At 38.0% G+C, this 26,312-nt stretch overlaps 1 protein-coding gene across 3 annotated transcripts in view; it reads left to right on the forward strand.

The window, feature by feature from the left end:
* Window positions 1–26,312, forward strand: part of LOC110161072 (histone demethylase UTY-like) — a 74,292-nt gene that overhangs the window by 14,816 nt on the left and 33,164 nt on the right. Inside the window, exons 3-13 of one of the 3 annotated variants that reach the window (XM_055163532.1) lie at window positions 1,405–1,513; window positions 3,753–3,802; window positions 4,724–4,782; window positions 6,527–6,647; window positions 8,346–8,400; window positions 11,253–11,287; window positions 13,686–13,779; window positions 15,320–15,446; window positions 15,541–15,639; window positions 17,157–17,376; window positions 23,119–23,253. In XM_055163532.1, coding sequence (XP_055019507.1) covers window positions 1,405–1,513; window positions 3,753–3,802; window positions 4,724–4,782; window positions 6,527–6,647; window positions 8,346–8,400; window positions 11,253–11,287; window positions 13,686–13,779; window positions 15,320–15,446; window positions 15,541–15,639; window positions 17,157–17,376; window positions 23,119–23,253 — 1,104 coding nt within the window. Of the gene's footprint in view, window positions 1–1,404; window positions 1,514–3,752; window positions 3,803–4,723; window positions 4,783–6,526; window positions 6,648–7,564; window positions 7,578–8,345; window positions 8,401–11,252; window positions 11,288–13,685; window positions 13,780–15,319; window positions 15,447–15,540; window positions 15,640–17,156; window positions 17,377–23,118; window positions 23,254–26,312 lie in introns of those variants that run through there. The other 2 variants (XM_055163535.1, XM_055163542.1) reach the window with 2 other exon arrangements.

Consider the following 26,312-nt stretch of genomic DNA (forward strand, 5'->3'; position numbering starts at 1 on the left):
GAGTTCACATTTCATATTTAGTCCTAAAAGTCTGATCAATTCTACACATGTAGGTGCTGTAAAGTCATGGAAAATTCACTTTAGGTCATGAAAAAGTCATGGAAAAGTTTTGAAATTTTGTCAGTGAAAAAGAGCGAGAAACCTGGTAGAAGTTCAGTCTTTCTATAGACTGTTCCTTGTTGACCTGGAAGAAATGTGTCATAATATTATGAAAGCCAATTACTTTTTTTCCCCTCCAAATTCTAACAGTATGAGCCACAGGTGTCATAGATTCTGACTATTATAATACCCTGTTGACCTGCTAGTTCCACACAGGAAGTGAGCATGGGCGCACTTCCAGCTCCATCGACTTTCACTCTCACTTTTAATTGAAAAATCGTTGCGCCTCTCTCTCTGTAACCGCTGCTGTCAGGCTCCTCCTTTTGGTCTTAAAATGTTCGTATTAACTCAGTCTACGTGATGTTTTTATTTTGATATTTTGTCTGGAAATAACTGTAATACCGGACTTTTGCACTGCATATGGACTGAACCAGAACTAAACCAGGAGTGAACCTGGTCTAAAGCAGGTCTAAACCGGGTCTAAACCAGGGACTGGGACTAAGACCGGGACCAGACCGGGACTGAGACCCGGACCAGACCGGGACCAGACAGGGAAAAGACTGGGACTAAGACCGGGACCAGACCGGGACCAGACTCTGGGACTGAGACCTGGACCAGACCGGGACCAGATCGGGAAAAGACTGGGACTAAACCGGGACCAAACCAGGACTGAGACCTGGACCAGACCGGGACTGAGACTGGGACTGAGACCAGTTTAGTCCTGGTTTAGACCTGGTTGAGTCCTGGTTCAGTCCTGGTTTAGTCCAGCATCTCAGTTTAAGTCACGGAAACGGGGAACGGACGTTATTCATTTTTTTCCATTTTTCATTTGAACACAAAATTGAAAACTGAAAAAACAAATCATTATCTGTTTTTTCATTTTGGTTTTGGAAACAAATAATGAAGAAAATATATATATATTTTTTTTCATTTTCTTAATTTTGGTTTTATTTTGAAAAACAAATGACACACGGATTGTCACGCTCTCTCAGTCCACTTCTTTATACAGTCTGTGTTTTAAGTTTACACTGTGTAACTTTTTCATTGTGGGCCCGTCACCTGCTTGTTTCTATGGATACGTCATTGCTCTGCCTGGAATGTTCCACAGTGTGACATTAAACAGCTCTACCTTACATTTATTTAATTACAGGTGATTTTATAGCTCAAAAATTCCCCAGAAAAACACACATTCCTCCATGAAGATAGAAAGGTTTAATGCCATACTGTGAAACATTTCAGACAAAGCAATAACACAAAAGTTACACAATACACCTTTAACATGCGTCTTGTTTTTGTGTTTTTCAGGCTGTGCGCTGCTATGACTCGCTGATCCTGAAGGCCGAGGGCAAAGTGGAGCCGGAGCTTTTCTGTCAACTCGGACACTTCAACCTGCTTCTGGAAGACTATCCAAAAGGTCTGATGCACTAACGAGGCCTGTTGACTTATCCAGAGTAGCCGCAGGATCTTTAAAGTCTCAAAAAGGCCTTAAATATCATGTTCCTAGATCCAAATCTCATTTTTTTTCCACAAAAGTCTTAAATTTCATTAGCCTATTTTTTTGTATACACAACCGGGCTGCAGTGCGATGTTAAAAAAATCACATAACGAGAATGAACGTCTAATTTGGAGAATGCTTAAACAATACTTCGTTTGTCTTGTTAGAATGTTTTAAATGAATTTTTGGCCATTTTACAAGCGACGCATAAAACAAAAAATTTGTTCTTAATGAGATTTTATAATGAAAGTATTTTTTTTGTTATTTAAATCAGTGGGTAAGGGTCATTATTAGAATTGGATCTGGATAATGAGTGCGATGTTGGTCTTAATTTTCATTTAAGTGGTCTTTAATAGGTCTTAAAAAAGTCTTAAATTTGGTTTGCTGTTGTCAAACCTGGGGTTACCCTCTTATCGTTCCAAACAATATATATGTTTGAGTTCAGAATTTATAGTTAGTATAGTTTCTTTGCGCTTGTGGGGAAATTTTTCGAAATACAAAAGTAATAAGTACAAAAAATAAAAGGTTTGAGCTGTAGAGGGTTGAGTAAGTAACTTTATGACTAATTATTGGTTCATTCTGTCATTTATTTGTTGCAGCTCATGTCTTTTAATGATACAGTCTATTTAAAAATGATTTCCTACAATTATCTTACATTATTCTGAAGTACTGTACTTAAATTATATCTGTAGTGTCTGTACTTTAATTAAGTACTGTAATTTCCGGACTATAAACCGCTGCTTTTTTCTCTCATTTTAAACCCTGCGGCTTAAAACAACGATGCGGTGAATATATGGACGGATTTTTAAATTTTTTTGGCACATTGTCCGTTCGTATATACGGTTTACGGTTTGGCAACGCAGCGGATACTCGCAGCCTGAAATCAGAAAGCGCCGCTGTTGTTATCGGAGCACTAAAACAGTTTATTGCCGCGTGATAAAATAAGTTATGATGCTAAATGGACATCAGTGAGGAGGATACGATTTACCCATGTGCATAAATGACAAGAAGAAACGTCTCAAACTTCAGTAGCCGGACGTCCACTCATACCTGATCGAAAGAACTATCCTCGCCCCTGAGAGAGTCTGAAATCTGCTGAAATCCTCCAAAACACTGACATGATACAGACAGAACAAAGGCTCTTTCTGCAGGAGACATGCGCAGTAGAGACGGAGGTGACGCGCCGAGGAAGATTCTAGTTTGATTGCGTTTTGAAGAGTTATTTTACGCAGATGAAGCAGATTAAAGGTGATTGATGTGGCTGTGGAAAAAGGAAACGTCAGTGAGTCGATGGTGAGATTTTGCCGACGGCAGCGCGACGAACTGACTCAAAAAAGCAAAAAGATGACAAAAACTTTCAGAGGCGATAAAATTAAACGGCCTGAACTCGAAAACGTTCTTGAAGACGTGGACAGCTGCGGCCTATATATGTGCACTTTTTTTTTCTTTTAAAATTTAGTTGAATTGAGGTTGAAGATTCAGGTGCACTCAATAGTCCGGAAATTACGATGCATTTTTAACTAGATACTTTTTAATTTTAGTTCACTACATTTGAGAGCAGGTATCTGTACTTTCTACTTCACTACATTTTTGAACTGGAGTGAAAAGTAAATTTAAAAAAAAATTTTTAAATTATAGTTTGAGACCTGCTGAAAAGGCTGTGGAGTTTCATTCAAATTGAGCAAATATAAATATACAAACTCGGCACAAATCTGTATTAAAATCACTACATTTGAAGATTTATTAGACCTCAAAATCTGCACGAAATACTCTTAATTTTTAGTACAAGTACATTTTTAAATGGGTTCTTTAATACTTTTACTTGAGTAGATTTTTTCATGTAAAAAAATACTAAATAAATAATTAAATAAATAAATGTAAAAATAAATGTAAATAAATAAAAAAATAAAATAATAAATAAAAAAATAATAAAAATAAAAAAAAAAAAATAAAAAATAAAAAATAATAATAATAATAAAAATAATAATAATAATAATAAAGTACTTTTTTTTTAAACTTTAGACCAAAATCTGCTTTTACTTGAGTATCAAAATGAATACTTCTTCCACCTCTGTACAGGCCTATGTTCATATGTACCCTAATAATTTCTGTGTCTTTTGTACCCTAATAATTTCTGTGTTTTCTGTTTTATTCACAGCATTATCAGCATACCAGAGGTACTACAGTTTACAGACAGACTACTGGAAGGTAAAAGTCTTCGTCAAGACGCTTGTATTTAAATATAACCACACAGGAAGCTGAACTGGGCTAGAAAAACACGAAAACACTGGGTTTAGGTTTTCAGTTTCTATGAGTCATTTCAAATTTTCAGTGGTAAAGGAAACTACTACTACTGCTACTATTACTACTACTACTGCTATGACTAATACTTGCATAACCTCAAAAATGAAGTGATTCTAAACTCTGATTTGAATTACTCTTGTCACAATGCTAAAATTTTAAACTATTTTAATACTACAGAATAGACTCAAAACTTTTTATTTTAGTGGTTAAAAAGTTTTTGAGCTAAATACTGTGGTAGTATAGTAGTATTTAGTTTCATTTTTAGTTCTGCGGAGAGACAAACAAAGACATTTACCCGAAACTCTTCAAAATCTTTTCACGTTTGTCTCTGAGGACTGTGACCAGAGAAGACCAGATTTTTTCCGGATATTAAAACAGAAATGTGTCTCTGTGTTTGGAGTCAAGACATGGAACTTGTTGAATCATGATTTTAAAAGTTGCACTAGTGTTTCTAAATTCAAGAAAAGGTACGAGGATAAAATAATAATGGACTATGTGACTAAATAATATGTTTAAAGTTAATAAAAGTACATGAGAGATATTGTAACATGCCTATTGCTCATTGATTGGTGACTTGGTTTGGTTTTTGGGGTGGGGAATGATTATTAAGGAAATGTTTAATTTTTTTGATCTGTGAAAGGAGCAGGTTTATAAAATTTAGAGCAAAGACGAGGCAAATAATCGTAGAAATATGTATATATGTAATACGTCTTTATGTTAACTGTCAGATTTTGTTGTTGTTGTTCTCTTTAAGTTGATGCCAACAAAATAATAGTATGAGTAATAAATAAATAAATAATTTTGTGTTTTTTTTCTTTTACACAGAATGCTGCCTTTCTGTACGGCCTGGGAATGGTCTACTTCCACTATAATGCCTTTCAGTGGTGAGTGCGCAAAATACTGCATTAAAGCTACACTGCGCAACTTTTCTGGTACTCGTCTCCATGGATATGTTAGTGCTTTGTCTGGAATGTTCCATGGTATGACTTTAAACATTTCCATCTAGCGTTTATTCATTACGTGTGATTATGTTGCTCAAAAATACAGTCATTTCTTCTGCGAATGGGGCGCCCCTCCACAGATCTGAGCTGTAATGTAGCGTAGTTTATCTGATGGTTTAATTTATACTGTGGAACATTCTAGACAAAGCATTAACATTTCCACGGAGCCAAGCAGGTCTGAAATGTTACACAGTGCTCCATTTAAATAAAAAAAATTAAGCTGAACAATTTGGAAAAAAATACCAAATTCTGTTTTAATAGTAGGATTTTGTTCAAAGTTCATATTTCTTCCCAAAGAATTGACAAAAAGACTGAAATAATAACAAAATAATGACAGAATAATACAAGAATCACATTTTAGAACAGGATTTTGTGCAGAATAAGACACGAGAGTTTGTTGTTTGTGGTGGAAATTATGGAACTACAAAACCAGCAGCCTTTGCGATTTGCTGATTCAAGTTTCAATTTCGATTTTAATTAATCTTGCAGCCCCATATTGTTATTTTAAAATGGCATTTATATTTGGCTTCATTCATATTTGGTGCTGTGTAATATAAAAATACCTGCGTTGTGGTTTAAAGGACGAATATTACGCTATTTTCTGATCTGTGTTTTAATATTTCCTGATCGCAAACAGACCTGGAGTTGTGTTTTGTTTCATTCACACATGTTTTTTTACTTTAGATTAATAATAAAGAGTTACTCAAACATGTGTGAATGAAACAAAACACAACTCCAGTTCTGTTTTTGAGGAGGAACCAACATTATAACGTGACTAAAAGCTCACAAAAGTCAGTTCTAAACTGTGATGCTGGACTTTTGCTCTGCATACGGACTGGACCAGGAATGAACCAGGTCTAAACCAGGTCTAAACCAGGTCTAAACTAGGTCTAAACTAGGACTAAACTAGGACTAAACCAGGACTGAACCAAGACTGAACCAGTACTAAAACAGTACTCCAGGACTAAAACAGGACTGAAAACAGATCTAAAACTGGTCTAAAACAGATCTAAAACAGATCTAAATCAGGACTGAACCAGAACTGAACCAGGACTGAAACAGGACTGAACCAGGACTAAAACAGGACTAAAACAGATCTAAATCAGGACTGAACCAGGACTGAACCAGGTCTGAACCAGGACTAAAACAGGATTAAAACAGGACTAAAACAGGACTAAACCAGGTCTAAACCTGTCTCAGTCCCGGTCTCAGTCCCGGTTTCGGTCCCGGTCTCAGTCCTGTTGTGATCGTGGTCTCAGGCTATGCGGGCGCACCTCCAGACTCATCCCGACACTCCTGTTTTAGTCCTGTTTTAGTCCTGGTAGAGTCCATATGCGGCGCAAAAGTCCAGCATCTCATTTTAAGCCATGGAAACAGGAAACTAATGTTAATCCTTTTTTTCCATTAAACACAAAATTGAAAACTAAAAAAACAAATCGTTATCCCTTTTTTCTTTTTGGCTTTGGAGACAAATAATGAAGATTATTGTTTTTTCATTTTCTTATTTTTGGTTTTATTTTGAAAATCGTATGAACAAATGAAACACGGATTGAAAACACGGATTGAACTGTTTTGAGCCTGGATTTAAACAAGAGTCAAAGTCCTAACTCTCCCCTTGGTGTTTCAGGGCGATCAAAGCGTTTCAGGAGGTGCTGTACATCGACCCCGGGTTTTCTCGAGCCAAAGAGATCCATCTGAGACTGGGGCTCATGTGTAAAGTCAACACAGACTACGAGTCCAGTCTAAAGGTAAACACACATTACTAATGTATGTAACTGTATAAAAGACAAAAGAAAGAGTCCAGTCTAAAGGTAAACACATAACTAATGCAAAAAACTGTATAAAAGACACTGTAAACAACAACTTCAAGTCTAGTCTAAAGTAAGCATGCATAACTAATTAATTCAACTGTATAAAAAACATAGGAAATGACACCTACGAGTCCAGTGTAAAGGTAAACACACATAACTAATGCACACAACTGTATAAAAAACATAGGAAATGACACCTACGAGTCCAGTGTAAAGGTAAACACACATAACTAATGCACACAACTGTATAAAAAACATAGGAAACAACACCTACGAGTTCAGTCTAAAGGTAAACACTCACAATATACACACAACTATATAAAACACTGTAAATAACAACTGTGATTCTCGTTTAAAGGTAAATACACACATAACTAATGCACACAACTGTATAGAAGACTGTGTAAACAACAACTACAAATCAGGTCTAAAGGTACACATACTCACAATATACACACACAACTATACAAAACACTGTAAACAACTATGAGTTTGATCTAAAGGGAAACACACATAAATAATGTATACAACTATATACTAGTACAAGACACTGTAAACAACATCTACGAGTCCAGTTTAGAGATAAACACACTCACAATATACACAACTTTACAAAACACTGGAAACAACAACTACGAACCTAAAGGTAAACAAACTCACAATATACACAGAAATACAAAAACACTGTAAACAACAACTATGAGTCTAGTCTGAAGGTACACACACAAACAATATGCACACAACTATACAAAACCCTGGAAACAACAACTTGTGAGTCCAGTCTAAAAGTAAAAAACACTCACAGTATACATACAACTATAGAAACTACACAAGACACTAAAAAACAGCTACGAGTCCAGTCTAAAGGTAAAAACACACACAATATACACACAACTAGGGGCTGACCGATATATCAGAAGCCTGTTTTCATTTATAGTGGCTGTACACGCGTTACTGGACCTGCATTGATATGTAAATTAGCTAGGAATCGAGGTGTGAATGATCGCCATTTACACATATAATGAATTTACTTACTTACTTATTTTACTCGCTAGAATGTGATGCAAAAATGCCATTAAGCTGACCTGCTGTCTTTAAATATGACCGTAAGGCAGAGGCAGAATAACAATAAATGTAGGCTAAATAAACCCAATTTAAAATCGAGTAGAGCCAGACCTAAGTTTTATAATTAAATGAAGATGTACAGTGAATTTTTACATCACTAAATATATCGGCAGCTCCAACTCCCATTTTATCGGCATCATATCAGCTACAAAAAAAAATCCATATCATTCTGGCCTTACACACAACTATACAAGACACTGGAAACAACAACTACGACTCCAGTCTAAAGGTGCACACACATACTAGTAAAATGAATACATACAACTATATTCAAGACACTGTAAACAGCAGCTACGTGTCCCTCTCCGTCTCTCTGCTCCTCCTTCTCCTCACGAAGCCTGCAGCTCATATAGTTCACGTAAACAAAGGAGTTTCGTGGCAGTACGCGCTGTTATGCTGTGACAAGCCCCATACAGAACATACTGCTAAAATATATAAAAAATACACGCTCGATACACGATACCACTGATTCTGATCACTAATAATAGTTTTTTTTTGTTTGTCTTGCAGCATTTTCAGCTTGCTTTGATTGACTCCAACCCCTGCACTTTGTCCAAAGCTGAAAGTAAGTCTTAACTTTTTTCTCAAACGCAAATAATAAAAGAGTCCAGAAACAGTATTTGCCCCATTCCCACATTCCTAACTGTTGATAACACGAACAGTTTCTCTCTAAAGTCTCTACACGAGGTAAAACATTAGCTCCATGTGTAATTACTCACGTCGCCTGGGGTCCAGAACACACATTTCTTCAGTACTTTACAGAGATGTGAGACTGAGCACCGGTTCAGATGGGTGTGATTGTGATTGACAGGTGGATTAGCCAATCAGAGACACGCATAATCCGTCTGTATCAAAACAAATATGGCTCCTTATTTAAAGTTCAAAGTTGGCTTTATTGTCAATTTTCTTTACATGTACTACTCATAACATCATCTCTAACCACTTCAGTAACCATAGATAAATAAATTAAGCTAAAAACAACAGTGTATGAGGAAGAAAGAAAGGACAAAAATATCACACAAGATTGAAAAACATGGTAGATTTCTGCAAAAACAATGAAAGAAACACTAAACTCTCTTGAAGCTTCTGTATTACAAAAAATAATATAATATAATGTTTTTTTTTCCTCAAAAATAGACCTGGAGTTGTATTTTGTTTCATTCACACATTTGAGTAACTCTTTATTATTAGTCTGTCTTCATCTCTAAAGCTCAAAATGCTCTGTTCCAACTTGTGATGTCATGAAGTGGTGTAGTTTTCAAGTGAACAGCTCCTTTTACCTTTAGTTCGGTAGAAATTGGCAATTCCAGAGCTCAAATGATTCGAGTGAAGGTGTATGGAGTGGTGGAGTGGAGCACTTCTAGTATCACCACATGACATCACAAGGTGGAACAGAGTATTTTCTGTACTTTACTGTAAGAACTCTGTCTAAATATGCAGGGGTCCGTGAATCGTTTGTTCGTTTGTTTTTCAGAATGAAACCAAAAATAAGGAAATTAAAAAATATTTGACTCCAAAACCAAAATGAAAAAACAGATTATTTGTTTTTCAATTTTCAATTTTGTGTTTAAATGAATAATGGAAAAAAAAACGATAATTTTCGTTTCTCATTTCCGTGACTTAAACTGCGATGCTGGACTTTTGCGCCGCATACGGACTGAACCCAGGACTGAGCCAGGTCTGAGCCAGGACTAAATTAGGACTAAATTAGGACTAATCTTGGACTTGAGAGAGAGAACCTCGAGCCCATGGAGTAGGGTGTCGATGCTTACCTCCGTGTTGGTCCTTTCACCTGCGGTCACCCGACGGTCTACGTGGGCACACCTCTGGGCCCGTCCCAACACTCAGTCCTGTTTTAGTCCTAGTTCAGTCCTGGTTTAGTCCTTCTGGTTCGGTCCTGGGATCAGTCCATAAGGGTCAAAACTGGATGAAACCGGGAAGCCATTATCTGTTTTTTCCATTATTCATTTAAACACAAAATCGAAACTGAAAAATTTTTATTCTGAAAAACAAATGAACAAATGATGGACGTATTTGCAGGTTTTGTGTGTTAAACATTTATAAATGAAACAAAACACAACTCCAGGTCTGTTTGTGATGATGAAACTACATTAAAACATAGATAAAATAGCGTAATATAGGCCCTGTTATTGTGATTTTGATCAAAATGATGAGTGACCAATGAGCTCCTTTGCTTCAAATGTGTCACTGAAATAAACAAATCTGATTGGACGATTTGGACCAGACTCCTCCTCATTATGTGGTTTATAGTGCTGCTGCTGCTGCTGCTGCTGTTGTGTGTGAGTGTCTTTGTAAGTGTTTGTTGGAGTTCGGTTCAAAACGTGACTCCCATTCCACAACATCTCCACTCTCCGTCTCTTCCACCTGTTACCGTGGAAACCAGCATCTTCACATCCATTAGCTCCCCTCTCTCCTCTCCATCTCTCTTGTCTTTCTTTCTTTCTTTCTCTTTGTGTCTCTTCACATTCTCTCTTTCTCTTGTCTACTCATCCACCTTCTCTCTCTCTTTCTCTCTCTTTGTTTTGCTTCCTCACCGTCTTCTCGTTTTTCTTTCCGCCGTTTTGCCCTTGTCTCTCCCTTCACCTCTTTCCTCCCTCTTCCAGCTCTTTTTTCTCGCACTCCTCCCTTCTTCTCGTCTTCCTACTCTTTCTCTTCTCACCCTAGCACCTCTCTCTCCTTCTCTATCTATCCGTCTTCCCCTCTCTCACTCTCCTCATGTTTGTTTTTCCCCACCTTCACCCTCCCTCTCCTGCTCTTTCTTCTCCCTCTTCATTCCCCCATCCATCTCTCTTCCTCTCTCTCTTCTCCTCTACTCTCTTTTTCCTCTCTTCCTCTTTATTTACAACATCTCTCCTCTCCTCGTTCTCTCCCTCTTTGTTTTCTCTCTTCTATCTTTGTCTCCCTTCACCTCTCTTCCCCCTATTTCTCTCTTTCCATCCTTTCTTTTTCCTTTCCCTCCCTTGTCAATCCCTCTTTCTTGCTCTCTCTCTCTATTTTTCCTATTTACTCCTCTACTCTCTCTTCTTACAGTATTCTTCCTCTCCTCCCTCTCCTCTATCCCCTTTTCTGACTCTCTCTCCTCATCCTTCTCCCGTGTTTTTCTTGCCTTCAACCCCCTCTCTCTCTCTCCCTCCTCCTCTCTCTCTTCTCCTCCTCTTTAAAATCTCTCTCTTTCCCCGCTCAGATCACACTCCGCAGCGTTACAGACAAAAGAAGGTGCCACCCGTCTCTCCTCAACACTTCACTTTAAACTACACTGGAAGACACTGGCTTTATAAACATTTTATAATCATAATTTTAACACATTTTAAATGTAAATCCCTTTTCTGAATTCATATTTTCTATTTTCGCTTCACATTTCTCACTAACTCAACTTTTTGTTTTTCTGTTTTGCAGTTCAGTTCCACATTGCTCATCTATATGAAATCCAGGTAAGTCACGCTACTATTTTTAGCCTTTGTTACTCTTTTTAGTCTTTTGTTTTCTGTTTAATAATTTTTAGCTTTGTTTTATAATTAGGAAAATATATGTATTGTTTGGCTTATTTATGTTCATGTTATGCTATAAATGTTGGAAATTATCTCCTTATCTGAAACCAAAATACAGTTTAAAATAACAAATTTTTTAAAACTTTTTTTTCTCTTTACCTATAACTTAACAATTTGGGATATTTTGTCATTTTATTAAGCTTTACTATGTTAAGATTATTTATGTTTTTTTTTATTTTATTACTTAAGCTATTCTTTTTTTTTTTTTTTTTTTCAATAAATTATAAAAAAAAATTTACCTATAACTTCACAATTTGGGATATTTTGTCATTTTATTAAGCTTTATTATTTTTAAATTATTTATGTTTTTTTTTTTTTGTAGTTTTTTTAATACTTGAGCTATTCATTTTTTTTTAAATTGATAAATTATAAAAAAAAAAAAAATTACCTATAACTTTACAATTTGGGATATTTTGGACATTTTATTTAGCTTTATTATTTTTAAATTATTTATGTATTTTTGTAATTTTTTAATTACTTAAGCACTTTTTTATGATAAATTACAAAATAATAATAATAATTACCTATACCTTCACAGTTTGGAATATTTTGTCATTTTATTAACATTTATTATTATTATTTTTTTTTAATTCATTAAGCTATTAGTTTTTTGGGTTTTTTTCACCAATAAATTACAAAAAACAAACCAAAAAACCTATATACTTACCCATAACTTCACAATTTTGGATATTTTGTCATTTTATTAAGCTTTATTATTTTTAAATTATTTGTGGTTTTGTTTTTTGTATCTTTTTTTTTTTTTTTTTTTTTTTTATTACTTGAGGTATTTGAATAAATTTTATTGATTTTCATCTTCTAAACCAGTATTACATATCTTTAAACGTGGGGATATCCCTTCTTTTGTATTGTCCGTTAAATTAATGAAGGTTCAGTCTGTGTGTGGGAAGGGGGGACTGCTGCGTCGCGATTGGTCGATTGGGAGATTTGGGGCCCGTGATTGGTGGGTTTGTGGGTTGCCTTGGAAACAGGGAAGTCTGTCTCACCCCTGTGTTTTGTATTCTGCTGCTGTCCTCATGTAAAGTCTTGGAGGAGAGAAATACAGTTACAATCCAGGTTTTATTAGGTCTGCAGTGTCATAATTTCAGATGTTGTGCAGGGGTTTGTGTGACTCTGCGGGAGATTCGCCATTTTTGAAAGAAATCTCCAAACTTCTCATCCACAAATGCTGATCCTTCTTGTTATTTGTTTCGAATCAGCTTCACAAACTGGTCATATTATTTATTTTATGATTTAAAGGTCCAATTTTACGCAATTTTCTGATCTATGTTATAATGTTTTCTCATCAAAAACAGACCTGGAGTTGTGTTTTTTGTTTCATTCACACGTTTATGACACAAACCCTGCAGATTTAGGTTCTTCTCTCAAACAGAAAACGCTCTGTTCCACCTTGTGATGTCATGCGGTGATACAGGAAGTGCTCCACTGTGTTTTTAAACTCCACACACCTTCACTAGAATCATTTGGATCATTATAGCTCTTCTGGAATTGCCGATCTCTACAGAACTAAAAAAAAGGTTAAAAAAAAGCTGTTCACTTGAAAACTACCGCTTCATGACATCACAAGGTGGAACAGAGCATTTTGAGCTTTGGAAATGTAGCCAGACTAATAATAAACGATTACTCAAACAAAGGCTGCTTGATTATGGGAAAAAAATCATTTTAACGATAATTCAAACGATTATTTTTTAGTTACACGATGCATTTATTCAGCATTTTTCTTTCTTCAAATAAAAAACTCCAAAAAAAACCCCACTTTGTTATTGATAATTTACACAAAACTTTCAAATTGAAAATAAATATAGGCTACAAATATGAACCTTAGAGCAGTTTTGAGATGTATAAAACATAAAATGAATAAAATAAACTTTGAACATGAAATAAGGCCTCCAAAAACATAAATGTATCTAAAATAAACTATATATCCAGCTGTTATACAATATTTGTCTATATTTATATATCAAAATAAACTTTGTTATTTGTTATAGCTTTAATTGTTACAACTTGATTATGTGAGTTTGGAGATTGTTCGAAATCGCAATCAAAATTCGATTAATTGCACAGCCTTAAGTCAAACGTGTGAATGAAACAAAACACAACTCCAGGTTTGTTTTTGAGGAGGAAACAACATTAGAACATGACTTAAATTTTGTGCTATCTAGGACCGTTTAAACAGCAAAGTTCGCTTCTACCCACTGAGATGATCATTTACTCGTGTAGTTTTGGGTTACTAACTTTAATTTCTTACGTTTGTGTTTGACAGAAGCGATATCGAGCTGCTAAAGAAGCTTACGAGGCGCTGCTACAGACAGAGGACCTCCCAGCTCGAGTCAAGGCCACCACTCTGCAGCAGCTAGGTAAGAAAACGCTCCTGTACAGTTAAATGTACACAGACAAAGGTTTGGACGTATATGACTGTATACGAAGTGAAATGTACAGAATTATGTACTAAATGGAAAAAGTTGAACAAGTAACTTTTTTGCTGTATATTTAAATTCAAATTCTCGAAGTAGCCACACTTTGCTTTGTCAAAAAATATTTCTTTGCCACATAATTCCTTATCTTGTTTCATATATTTGATGTTTATTGTGAGCAGTGTTGGGGAGTAACAGATTACATGTGCCGGAGTTACGTAATCAGAGTACGTAATTCCACTCATTCCCGGAAACTAAACCAGGTCTAAACTAGATCTCAACCAGGTCTAAGCCAGGTCTAAATCCAGGACTAAAACCAGGTCTAAACCAGGTCTAAAACCAGGTCTAAACCAGGTCTAAACCCAGGACTAAACCATGTCTAAACCAGGTCTAAAACCAGGTCTAAACCAGGTCTAAACCAGGTCTAAAACCAGGACTAAAACCAGGTCTAAAACCAGGTCTAAAACCAGGTTTAAAACCAGGTCTAAACCAGGTCTAAACCAGGACTAAAAGCAGGTCTAAACTAGATTTAAACCAGGTCTAAACCAGGACTAAAACCAGGTCTAAAACCAGGTCTAAAACCAGGTCTAAACCAGGTCTAAAACCCGGACTAAACCAGGTCTAAAACCAGGAATAAAACAGGACTAAACCAGGACTAACCCAGGACTAAAACAGGACTAAAAGGAGGTCTAAACTAGATCTAAACCAGGTCTACACCAGGTCTAAAACCGGTCTAAAACCATAAATAAACCAGGACTAAAACAGGATTTAACAGGACTAAACCGTGCTGGGTGGACGTGTCTCCTCCTGCTATCAATAATATTTTTAATTTGGTTAAGTCTGGGGTTTTTTATTCTCTTTTAACAGACAAAACCTCTTATATGAAGATTTCCTTGTCTTTGCTTCTCTATAGCAAATCAAGTAATCCAAAGTATTCAGATTACATTACTCACTTCAAGTATTTTAATGGATTATGTTACAAACTACATTTTGGGGTGTGTAATCTGTAATCTGTAGGGGAATACATTTTAAAAGTCACCTTCCCAACGCTGTTTGTGTGTATATAAAATGTAGACGGTAGTGAAAAAACATTGAATAAGACAAACTTTGGACTGGTAGTGTATGAAGTGAGATGTACGGAATTATGTAGCAAAGAAGAAATATTGAATTACTATAAATACGTTTTAAATTGCAGTTTCAAATTCCTTAAATTATCCACCCTTTGGTTTGTTGACAGAGCTGTAAACCCTTAAGTCTCATGATGAAGTCCTGAACTTCACAGCTGTGCCACGTCAGAGTCACAAAATATCAAAAGTTCAAAGCAGTGATCAGAGCTTTGCATGGGTATTTTTAAAATCTGAAATCTTTTGAGCTATTTCACACTCACATTAGGGAAGGGTGATCTTTATGTTTCAGTCTTGTATTGGCCGATATCCAGACCGATTTTTTAATATCAGTGCCTTTACACGTGTCTGTTTTTCAGGCTGGATGCATCACACGGTGGAGCAGCTCGGGGACCGGTCCACCAGAGACAGTTTTGCCATTCAGTGTCTGCAGAAGTCCCTCGAGGCCGACCCCAAATCAGGACAGTCCTGGTACTTCCTCGGCAGGTACGACAGAACTCTGCACGCAGTACTACTAGTAATACTTCTAACACTACTACTGTGTACTAGGCCGTGTGTTTGACCGCTTTGTGTGTCTCAGGTGCTACTCCAGTATTGGTAAAGTCCAGGACGCATTCGTCTCATATCGTCAGTCCATAGACAAGTCCGAGGCCAGTGCGGACACATGGTGCTCTATTGGGTAAGACTCTCACAATCTGAACACCTTTAAAACAGACCAGAGCAAACTGTCATTGTGCCTTTGGGTTTGCATATGCACGTGATCAGCGAACGAGTGAGTGAGTGTTGCTGCGAATGTATGGATATTTTGTGATTTAAATTGATTATATTTTGTGATACAACGCATCTTCTTATATTATATAAAAAGGTTTCAAAAGGAGCGCTTCCTGGACGTCCAGAGGATAATGCACAGTAGATAGAACTCAGTGGTGCTCTTTGGGAAGGGAAGTCAGTTTAAAGATGCAAAAAACCCAAGGCACTCATTTGTTTTTTTGTTTTTTTTCATATTTAAGCATCTTCTTCTGTTATTTTGAATCACAACTTAAAGGGGAAACTCATTTTTCGATGCCTCGAACTTGAACTTTTTTTCCACTGAACCACTGTAAATATTTTTCCACTCACGTTTGACACCTTTTTTTTTTTTTTTTTTATTTGCACTGTTGGAGTGCACAATAAAGCAACCAAAACGCATTTCCTGACTAAGCCTGAGTTTTCAGGAAGAACCCCACCACATACATGAAACGACTGACGCATGACTGAGGCTCCGTTTATATGACGACGGTCTGAACAGAAGACGTAAAAGTGGCGTCGCGTCTTCACTTTTTATTTCGCGTTTAGACGAGCGTTTTCAGGAGGAAGTCTGCTTGCATACTGTGATGCAAAAGTGTGTGGAATTCAATCGTGTATGCATGCCAGGCGGCGCTGTGGTGGTGTATGTGACGTAAACGTGTACGCGACCTGAGCAGATCTGACCAGAGTTTTGTGTCTTGGGCAGTGTAGACGGAAACACTACGGCAGAGCATATTCAACTTTTCCACTCTGGAGGGTGGTGTCAGATTTTTTTTCACCGTCTAAACGAAAGGCACTTCTGATAAATTATTTTGTCGTTTTTACCAGCAAGCGTTCTCGTTCTCGTGTGAACAGGCCCTGAAAACAACCACTGACACTTCAGCTTTTCTAAATCCATCCTGAATCCATGACTGATAACTGGAGAGATCATATGATCCAGATTAATCATCAGAATTCTCGTATTTAGTGTAGCATTGCAGCTTCATTACTTTGCATAATGTCACTGTACAGTTATCAGAGCTGTAGGCCTTTAGTCGTTTCTTAGTTGACAAAAAAAAAAAGGGAACACAAATTATGGGACAACAGCAGAAATTAGAAGTGAGTACATTTGCATAAAAACTTGTCTTTGCGTGAACTCTCATACAGCTGAGTGCACTTCGGGTCAGACACGGAGATATGTTTTGACACGCCCCCTTTTTATTCGATTACAGCTCCAATAATAATACTTATATTGACACGAGATACCAAAATGTTTGCACAGTAATGCAAGGCCTGGGTACTGCTGTCGAGGATCCTGACTCAGTATAATTTAAATGGTTGAACTGTTTTAAAAGCACCATAGATTCTTTCTTTTTTTATCGTTTCTGTCGTTCTCAATCTCATCGTTTCTCGTTCTCTCTCCCCGTCCAGCGTGTTGTACCAGCAGCAGAACCAGCCCATGGACGCTCTTCAGGCTTACATCTGTGCGGTGCAGTTGGATCACAGTCACGCAGCGGCCTGGATGGACCTGGGCACGCTGTACGAGTCGTGTAACCAGCCGCACGACGCCATCAAGTGCTACATCAACGCCACGAGGAGCAAAGGCTGCACCAACATCGCGGCCCTCACACACAGAATCAAGTGTCTGCAGGTACGTGGGCACTGCTACAAACTGCTGCCAATTACTACAAACTACTACCAACTCTGCTGTGCTGGTTTTGCTGTTCTTTAAAAGGTTGCGTTCACGTTGTTGAAGTTAATAATGTCATATTTTCAGATGGTGAACAGAGGGAATCCTTGTATCATTCGTTCACTCGGTTTTCAATATAAAACCAAAAATAAGAAAACAGAAAAAAATAAAAAAATTCTTTATTTGTCTTCAGAACCAAAATGAAAAAACAGATAACGATTTGTTTTTTTTTTTTTCATTTTTCGATTTTGTGTTTAAATAAGTAAAGGAAAAAACGGTTTCCATGACTTAAACTGCGATACCGGACTTAACCAGGACTAAACCTTTTTCAGTCCTGGTCTGGTCCCAGCCTCAGTCCCGGCCTCAGTCCCGGCCTCAGTCCCGGCCTCAGTCCCGGCCTCCTCCCGGCCTCACTCCCGGCCTCAATTACGGTCTGGTCCCGGTCTCAGTCCTGGTCCTGTTCCCGGTCTCAGTCCTGGTCCTGTTCCCGGTCTCAGTCCCGGTGTGGTCCCAGACTCAGTCCTGTTCTGGTCCTGATTGAAGTCTTGGTCTCAGTCCCGGTTTGGTTCCTGTCTGGTCCCGGACCTCCCGGACCTGTTTCAGTCCTGGTTCAGTCTATGCGGCGCAAAAGTCCTTCATCGCAGTTTAAGTCACGGAAATTGGAACGGCCGTTATGTTTTTTCCATTTTTCATTTAAACACAAAATCGAAAACTGAAAAAAACTAATTATTAGACATTTTTTTAAATGTTTTCTTATTTTTGGTTTTATAATGAAAAACAAATGAATGAACGATACACCGATTAATGGAGAGTATTGATATTTTGCTATGAGGCCACGCCAGGGGTGTTCTACATTTATGTCTATTGTGAAATGTTTAGCAGTTACCATAAAGACAACGCACATTTAAGCACACATTGTCAAGAAAGTTTTTGGATATTACAAACTTGTGGTCAGTGCAAGCATTCACAATCCTGTTTATGAGTTTGAGATTCAACAAAAAGGTGAAAGCGACTAACTGGAAAACTGGAATTGACAGACTGAAAGTTTATTTGAGAGAGATTTGTTTATCGGCACAAATCAGCTCACGTCTTGAGGGTTTTGGGGTTGAATTATGGCACCACTTTCTGAAGCTGTTGTGAACAAATAATTCCACCTTTGTTTATTTATTCTGACAGAGAAGACGTTGAACTTTGCGCCAGTTTTTGTTTCATGTGAATAGTTCCAGGAATGACAAAGATATGAACCATAAACCAGGTCAACAAATCTGCAAACTCACAGTTACACAGCAAACTCCGCCACAGAATACTGACCTGCGTCCAGCTCAGGTTAAACTACAGGGACTCTAGGGTGTGCTGATATTACGTGAACGCAACCTGTTGTTCATTTATATTTTTGTTTTGTTGAGAACTAAAACCTGGACTTAATACGGCTGGTTCATTTTGAGTTTTCTAACAGTTTTTGGTTGCTATTGCTGTAAAAGTGAATGGATTAAGTAGCTACTTCAGGTCACATTTCATTATATTGTATTTTCCAGGGACGCAATTCTACACTTATTTGCAGTTTATCCACATTTGTTAGGCTTAAAGGTGCACTGCGTAACTTTTTTATGGAGGGTCCGCCACTTGCTTGCTTTTCTCCATGGAGATTTTAATGCTTTACCTTGATTGTTCCACAGTATGACCTTAAATTTGTCTGTCTCCATGGAGACAGGTAAGATTTGTAAAAAGGTGAACCCACATTCAACAAAAATTTTATGCCGTACTGTGGAACATTTCAGGCAAGGGACCACCAAATCCACCAGAAAAGTTACATATTGCAGCTTTAAAATTAAAACAAGGCTGATCCGGTTTTGTTTTCTAGCTGTAGTTTTTGGTTGAGATGCAACAACTGGTTAATATTACACTTTTTAACTGACAAATTAGCCAAGTCGAGTTGATTTAAAGCTACCATCCGGAAGTTTATTTTTTATTTTTTCCACCAGTAGATGGCACATGTGAAACCTCTTCTATCACCTGACCCCTCACCTCACCGAGTCTTTTCATTACCTGGCCCCTCCTCCCTTCCTTCAACTGGACCCTTTCTATCTCACCTGACCCTTCCTCCCTCCTCTCACCTGGCCTCTCTCCCTTTTCTTCACCTGGACGCTTCTCCCCCCCCCTTCACCTGGCCCTTCCCCCCATCTGGCCCCTCCCCGTTTCCCTCACCTGGCCTGGTTCCTCTCCCTCTCACCTGGCTCCTCCCTTTCTCTCATCTGGCCCCTCTCTCCTCTCACCTGTCCCCTCCTTCCTCCCCTCACCTGGCCCCTCCTCTCACCTTGCACCTTTCCATTTCACCTAGTCCCTTACCTCACCTTGCCCCTCCTCCCTCTTCTCACCTGGCCTTTCCTCTCACCTGGCCCCTTTCCCCCTTTCACCTGGCCCCTCCTCCCACTCACCTGGCCCCTATCCCTCTCACCTGCTCCCTTTCTCTCACCTAGCCCCTCCTCCCTCCTATCACATGGCCCTTCCTCTCACCTGGTCCCTTACCTCACCTGGCCCCTCCCCCTTCCTCTCACCTGGCCCCTTCTCCCTCCTCTCACCTGGCTCCTCCTCCCTCTCACCTGACCCCTCCCCTCCTTCCTCACTTTACCTTTGCCTCATTCCCAGTCTAATTCCGGATGGTAGCTTTAACATTACATTAAAAGTAAAATTACCCAATAACTGTCTTAGAGTTTTACTTTAGTACATCCACTATTTGGTCATTTTTCATGACATTTGATCCTGTATTTTACATTTGTTTTTTAATATATTTATCATTGCACTGTCATTTAAATAGAATAAAGTCCAGGGTTAGAGCCGTTCGTTATAACGAGGCCTAAACCTCCTCCTCAGGTTTGCTCTGCAGGACATGTACCGTCACCAGTGCTCTGCTTCTCTGTGGTTGAACCTAAAAGTGAAATTAATACACTCTCAGTTCCTTTTATGCTTTTTTTCCATTTTACGAGCAGATTTATGTGACTGTGAAAGTGCCAAAAAAGATCCACTGGTATTTGTGTTTTCACAGTTAGAGCTGCATAATGTTCTGTCTCATTATTGGTCAATTTTACCATGTTTACAACCAAAAAAATGTGTGAAAATAGCTCCGTAATTAGTGTTAAATTCTGTTTTTTTGTGTTTTTTGTAGCTTGTGACCTTGAAGATTTTATTACTTTGTCTGGGAAGTTCCACTTGATTTATTTATTTATTTTTTTAGACGTGCAAGATGAACTAGTTTTATTGCCGTATTGTGAAACATTCCTGGCAATGCAATAACATCTTCATGGAGACAAGCAGAAAAGTTACCCAATGCACCTTTCACCATTTAAATAAAAGTAAATTAAATATTAAAGCCAGTTATTGAATATTATGCAGTTCTATAAGGGCATTGTTCTTTTCTTACGGCACACAATTACAAATGTTTAATGAGCATAAAAGGGTCTTTACGGATTCTACAAGAGAATGGCACCACTTTATAATAACTACACCTTAGTTACTGTTAATAAAGCATGAACAAAGACTTAAATCATGATGAACAAATAGTTTATTAAGAGTGATTCAGGCTTTGTTGCGATTTAAAGAGGGGGTTTTACACTTGCTGCCTATGTTAAGTCACTCCTCCTTCACAGCGCTGTCACAACACAATTAGTAACAACAAGTTAATGAAACTACTGCACATCGCCTCAGGTTTGTAAAGTTGTAGTCTTGGTTTTTGTACGTTTTTGGAAAATGTCAGTGCGCGAGTATGGGTGACGTCGGGCTTGTGGACGGAGGCTCGTACAAGATCGATCTGCTAACTGTAAAGTGTAATGGAGTTCAGACAACTTCGACGTGTGTCTAAGACGCCGTGTACAAACGGGAGAAGAATACTTGACGTGCGTCCGTTGTCCTGGAAACAACTGCCCTGGTCTCGGTCTTTTCCCGAAACGATGACAAACCAGGCTGAGAGTGTGACTTTAGTGTATTTATTTCATAAAACCGTCAGCGGAGGAGATCGGCTCGGCAGCTGCAGCGTGTTTATATTTATACGACACCAATGACACGCTGACACTGGTTTAGTCCTGCTTTAGCCCTTGTTTAGTCCTGGTGAAGTCCTGGTCCAGACCTGATTTAGTCCTGGTCTAGTCCTGGTGTAGTCCTGGTCTGGTCCTGGTGTAGTTCTGTAGTCTGATTGGCTCGGTGATTGCGGCGTATATATTTATACTCCGCTAATGTTTGTGGCTCCGGTTCTCGGGTCTTTCTCTTTCTTCCGGATAATAACATCACCACTTCTCTGGATACTCGTCCCTGATTGGTTGACGTGACACATCTGACGCGAAAAGTTCAGCATTTTCAACTTCTGACACCGACACCCTGGACACGCATCTAGAGCGTCAACGCCAGAACACTCAAGACACGCCCATCGATGCTAGATTAGCGTGATGCTGATGTCCGAAGATGCGTCGTTAAATCGCAGGATGCCCTAGATACTCATCCACATAGACTTTTTATATAAACAGGATGCTTTGATGCTTTGGTCTGAATGTGCCTTAGCAAGGGTTTGAATATAGCTTAAGAGAGAGATCGCTAGATTGCTCAAACATGCATGAATGACGTCTAAAACCTCTACAGACGTGTTTTTGATGACGGAACCTTATAATATGATAGAAAGCTCCAGAAAATCAATACTCCTTTAGAGCAGTGGTCACCAACCTTTTTTGTGCCACAGACCAGTTTTAGACCTGGTTTAGGCCTGGTTCTAGTTCTGGTTTAGTTCAGGTTTATGTCTGGTTTAGAGGCGTGGCCCGTGCGGTTGTGGACCCCTGATTTAAAGTATTTATTAACTGCTAGATTAGATTAAATTAGATTTAGATTTATTGTCATTGTACAAAATACAACGAAACTTCGATAGAACAAATCTGTAGCGGTAAAAATGAATAAATACAGACAAATTTTCACATCCATACCAATAAAAACATAAAATAAATAGATTATCGCACTGAGCCTGAATCATTCTTTAGAAACTATTTGTTCATTGTGAATTCAGTCTTTTTTTCATGCTTTATTAGGGGTAGCTATTATAAAGTGATATCTAAAATAATCACGTTGTTTTAGGCCTATTCTTCAGCCTGTCTCATCCGTTGCTGGCTTCACATTCAAATGCATGGTTCAAAATTTCACCAGCTCCTCTCTGTATTAAGACAAGCTCCAGGTTCTGTCTTAATACATGTTTTTTTTTTTTTTTTTTTTTACTGTTTTTGTGGCTTTTACTTTCGCAAAATCACTACGAAATTTACTGCTGATTTCAACCTGCTCGATCTACTCACCATTGCTGTTCATTCTCCTTGTTTTTGGGGTCCATAGCAACCGATAAAGTTAGAATGGCGAACATTGTAATACCTGCTCAAAGGGTATTCGGTTTTTGGACAATTTAAAATGCAATAAAGTCGATGTTTTTAGCGCATTAGTGTATTATATGATGAATTATTGCTGTGTGTTTCTCATTCTTCTCTTGTAAATGATTTATGGATTTAACTTCTTACAAAAAAAACCCCAAGAAATCACTTTATTACATTAAAATTGTCCGAAAAAAACATTACATTTCTGCCATTTTAACACTACCCGTTGCTCCAGTGGTCTTCATTTCTTATTTAAACTTTCTTTTTATATTTTATTTTTGATTTTTCACGTCGTTTTCATCCCCTTTAGGCTCAGTTGAGTTCCCCCCCGCTCAGTACCCTTCAGAGTAAAACTAAAATGCTGCCCCTTATTGAGGAGGCTTGGAGTCTGCCCATCCCCGCAGAGCTCACGTCCAGGCAGGGACCAAGCAATGCTCCGCCGCAGGTGAGAGAAGCTAGTACTACCACCTATTATTATTATTATTATTACTACTATACTACTATTATTATTATTATTATCACATATATACAGCCCTATTTCCCCTGTTTAATCTCTAGGACACAGGTTTTGCTCTTTGGTAACGTGGTTTAGTCGCTCTCCATCCTCAGATATGTTGTGAAAACTGGCAACTTTCAAACCTGGTGTTGAAACGTTTCTCTTAAAATCCTCCTTTCTACCAAATAAAGATGTGAAAATAACGAAATATTGTGAAATCGTGGGCCATCACGAAATATCGAAACTCAAGCGTCTTTGCTCTTTCGTCATTGTGCAGCAACAGCTAAAAAAAACCAAAGCAAGAAGTTTTTATAAATGTAGTTCTCTCCGTTTCGGTCAAAATTACACAATAAAATAATTGTTATAAGCACGTTTAAGTCTTAACTCTTTGGTTTGTGACTCGAGATGTAACAATATCCAGGTCTCTCTGTACAATATTTTCACGATATACATCTCACGGTACGATATTTATTGCGATATTTTGTGAAGACTGCGGACAAAACTGCCTTGACAAGACTTCATCCAAAGAACTAAGACTTAAAAGTGCTTAGAACTGTTATTTCTTGTTGTCGTCTGCACCGAAATGGAGCAAAGGATCATGGTCTATGTAGTTCTCTGTCTTTTTTTTTTAGCTACTGCTGCACCATAACTCTTAATATAAGCAAATAGACTTGTAATTCGATATATTGTGATGGTCCACGATATTACTGTGAGAACTCTGACGATACGATATCACGATATTTCGGTTATTGTTACATCCCTATTTGTGACGGACCCAAAGGCTTGTCAACGCGTTTTTAAAAGAAAAAGTAGTATATTCACAGTTTTGTTAGCCTCTAAAAAACTACAAAAGATCGCAATACATATCGTTATCTTGAAAATTTCTGACAGAGAAATTTCGATATCGTTACATCCCTAGAATCAAAACATAGATGCAACTTTTTATTGTAGATACCAAAGATTTAAAATACATAAAGCAAAAAGTAGAGCTGATAGAGACAGTTTTGCGATTCCTGAAATTTTGGTATCGAATGGGAACCAGTATCGTTAAGTTAAAATGGAACTAGAGAAATCTGTGTATTATTCGTTCATTTGTTTTTCAAAATAAAACCAAAAGTAAGAAAAGCAAAAAAAAACAACTATTTTCTTCATTATTTGTCTCCAAAACCAAAATGAAAAAAACGGATGATTTGTTTTTTCAGTTTTCGATTTTGTGTTTATAAAATAATAGAATGGAATAATGGAAAAACCGGATGCGGGACTGAACCAGGACTGATCCAGGACTGAGTGTCAGGACAGGCCCGGAGTAGACCGGGACCGAGACCAGGACTGAGACCATGACTGACACGGGACTGAGACAGGGACTTTGACCGGGACCTAGACTGGAACCAGACCAGAACTGAGACCGGGACCAGACTGGAATAAGATCAGGACTGAGACCGAGACCAGATCGGGACCAGGACCAGGACCAGGACTACGTCTAAGACCAGGACTGAGACAGGGACTAAAACTGGGACCTAGACCGGGACCAGACTAGAACTGAGACCGGGACCAGACCGGAACAAGATCAGGACCAAGACCAGTTTAGACATGGTTTAGACCTGTTTTAGTCCTGGTTCAGTCCATATGCACTGCAAAAGTCCGGAATTGCAGTTTAAGTCACGTAAACGGGAAACGTTATCCTTTTTTTTCCATTATTCATTTAAACACAAAATCGAAAACTGAAAGAACGAATCATTATGTTTGTTTGTTTTTTTTTTCATTTTGATTTTAGAGACAAATAATGAAGAAAATAGTTTTTTTCATTTTCTTATTTTTGGTTTTATTTTGAAGAACGAATGAACAAATGATACAAGGATTTAGAGACATAGAGCTTTGCGATTTCTGAAATTCTCGTTCGATACCAAGTTTGCGCCCTGACAAAGCCCACTTGTGTCGTGAAAACTCATTGTGACGTTCTAAAAAGGATCATTTAAGCTGGACTGATTTGCTTCGGTCCTTGATCTCGTTGGAGCTCCTCCCCTCTCCCCTCGTACTCGTGCACCTCTCTGCTGTGTTGGGATTTCATGATTTCTCGACGTTCCTTGGTTTTTCCGGACACGTTTTAACGCCAGGTCTGACGGTGGCTGGTCGGTGCTGTTTCTTTCTCTCTCTTTTTAAATGTTCGATCTGAGGATGAGTCGGGCTAAAACCAGAACTGCTCCTTTTTTCTGTTCACTGTAGAAGCAGCTTCACCCATCACACCCAGAAAACTACTGTACATATTTGACTAAAATTTAAATCCATATATTTATTTTATTTTTAACTCTTGGACTCTTGTGTTGCAATTTTAATTAAAATTTCAATTAAAATTCCATAATCTTGACCTCGCTGTGTCCCTTGAGGTAAACATTTTCAGATATAAATATTTGTAACGCTGATTTATTATTAATTACAGAAAAATTGCACATGAAATCCAACTTATTTATGTTAAAATTTAGTGTTTTGCTTCAGGACGGAAAGCAAAATGAGCCTCACCTGAAGTTTCAAAGCTGAAATCCAGTTGTTTTAAACCAAAAAAATCCCTCAACACCTGCACCAATCCTGAATCAGTGCTAGTGCAGCCTCTTCAGCTGTATTTTAATCCTGTTTTGAATCTATTGTAGCTCTTTTTTTTACCTCTCCTGGGTGTGATCGGTGAAGTTTTTGTAGTCTTAGTTTCACATTTAGGCTTCCCATTGGTCCTGTCTGTCTTCTTCCCCTGTTGTAGTTGACCTTAGATGTCCTGCAGTTGCTCCCAAAGCCGACGTGGCGCCCCCTAGTGTCTGAACTCCACCTAGATCCTCATTCATAACATCATCAAAATCTCTCATGGTCGCTCATTGAGTCTTGATTTGCAGTGGGAACTTTCAGCCATAACTTTGTACAGGGCTAGAAACGCAATTCACATCAGTATTCAGTGTTTTTTTTATAATTGTATTTCTTCTATTTTCCAAAACAGCTGCATATTATTTGGTATTTTGATAATT

The sequence above is a fragment of the Boleophthalmus pectinirostris genome, unplaced genomic scaffold, assembly GCF_026225935.1.
Source record: "Boleophthalmus pectinirostris isolate CB_2022bp ecotype Guang Dong unplaced genomic scaffold, ASM2622593v1 HiC_scaffold_11, whole genome shotgun sequence".
NCBI classification, from domain to species: domain Eukaryota; kingdom Metazoa; phylum Chordata; class Actinopteri; order Gobiiformes; family Gobiidae; genus Boleophthalmus; species Boleophthalmus pectinirostris.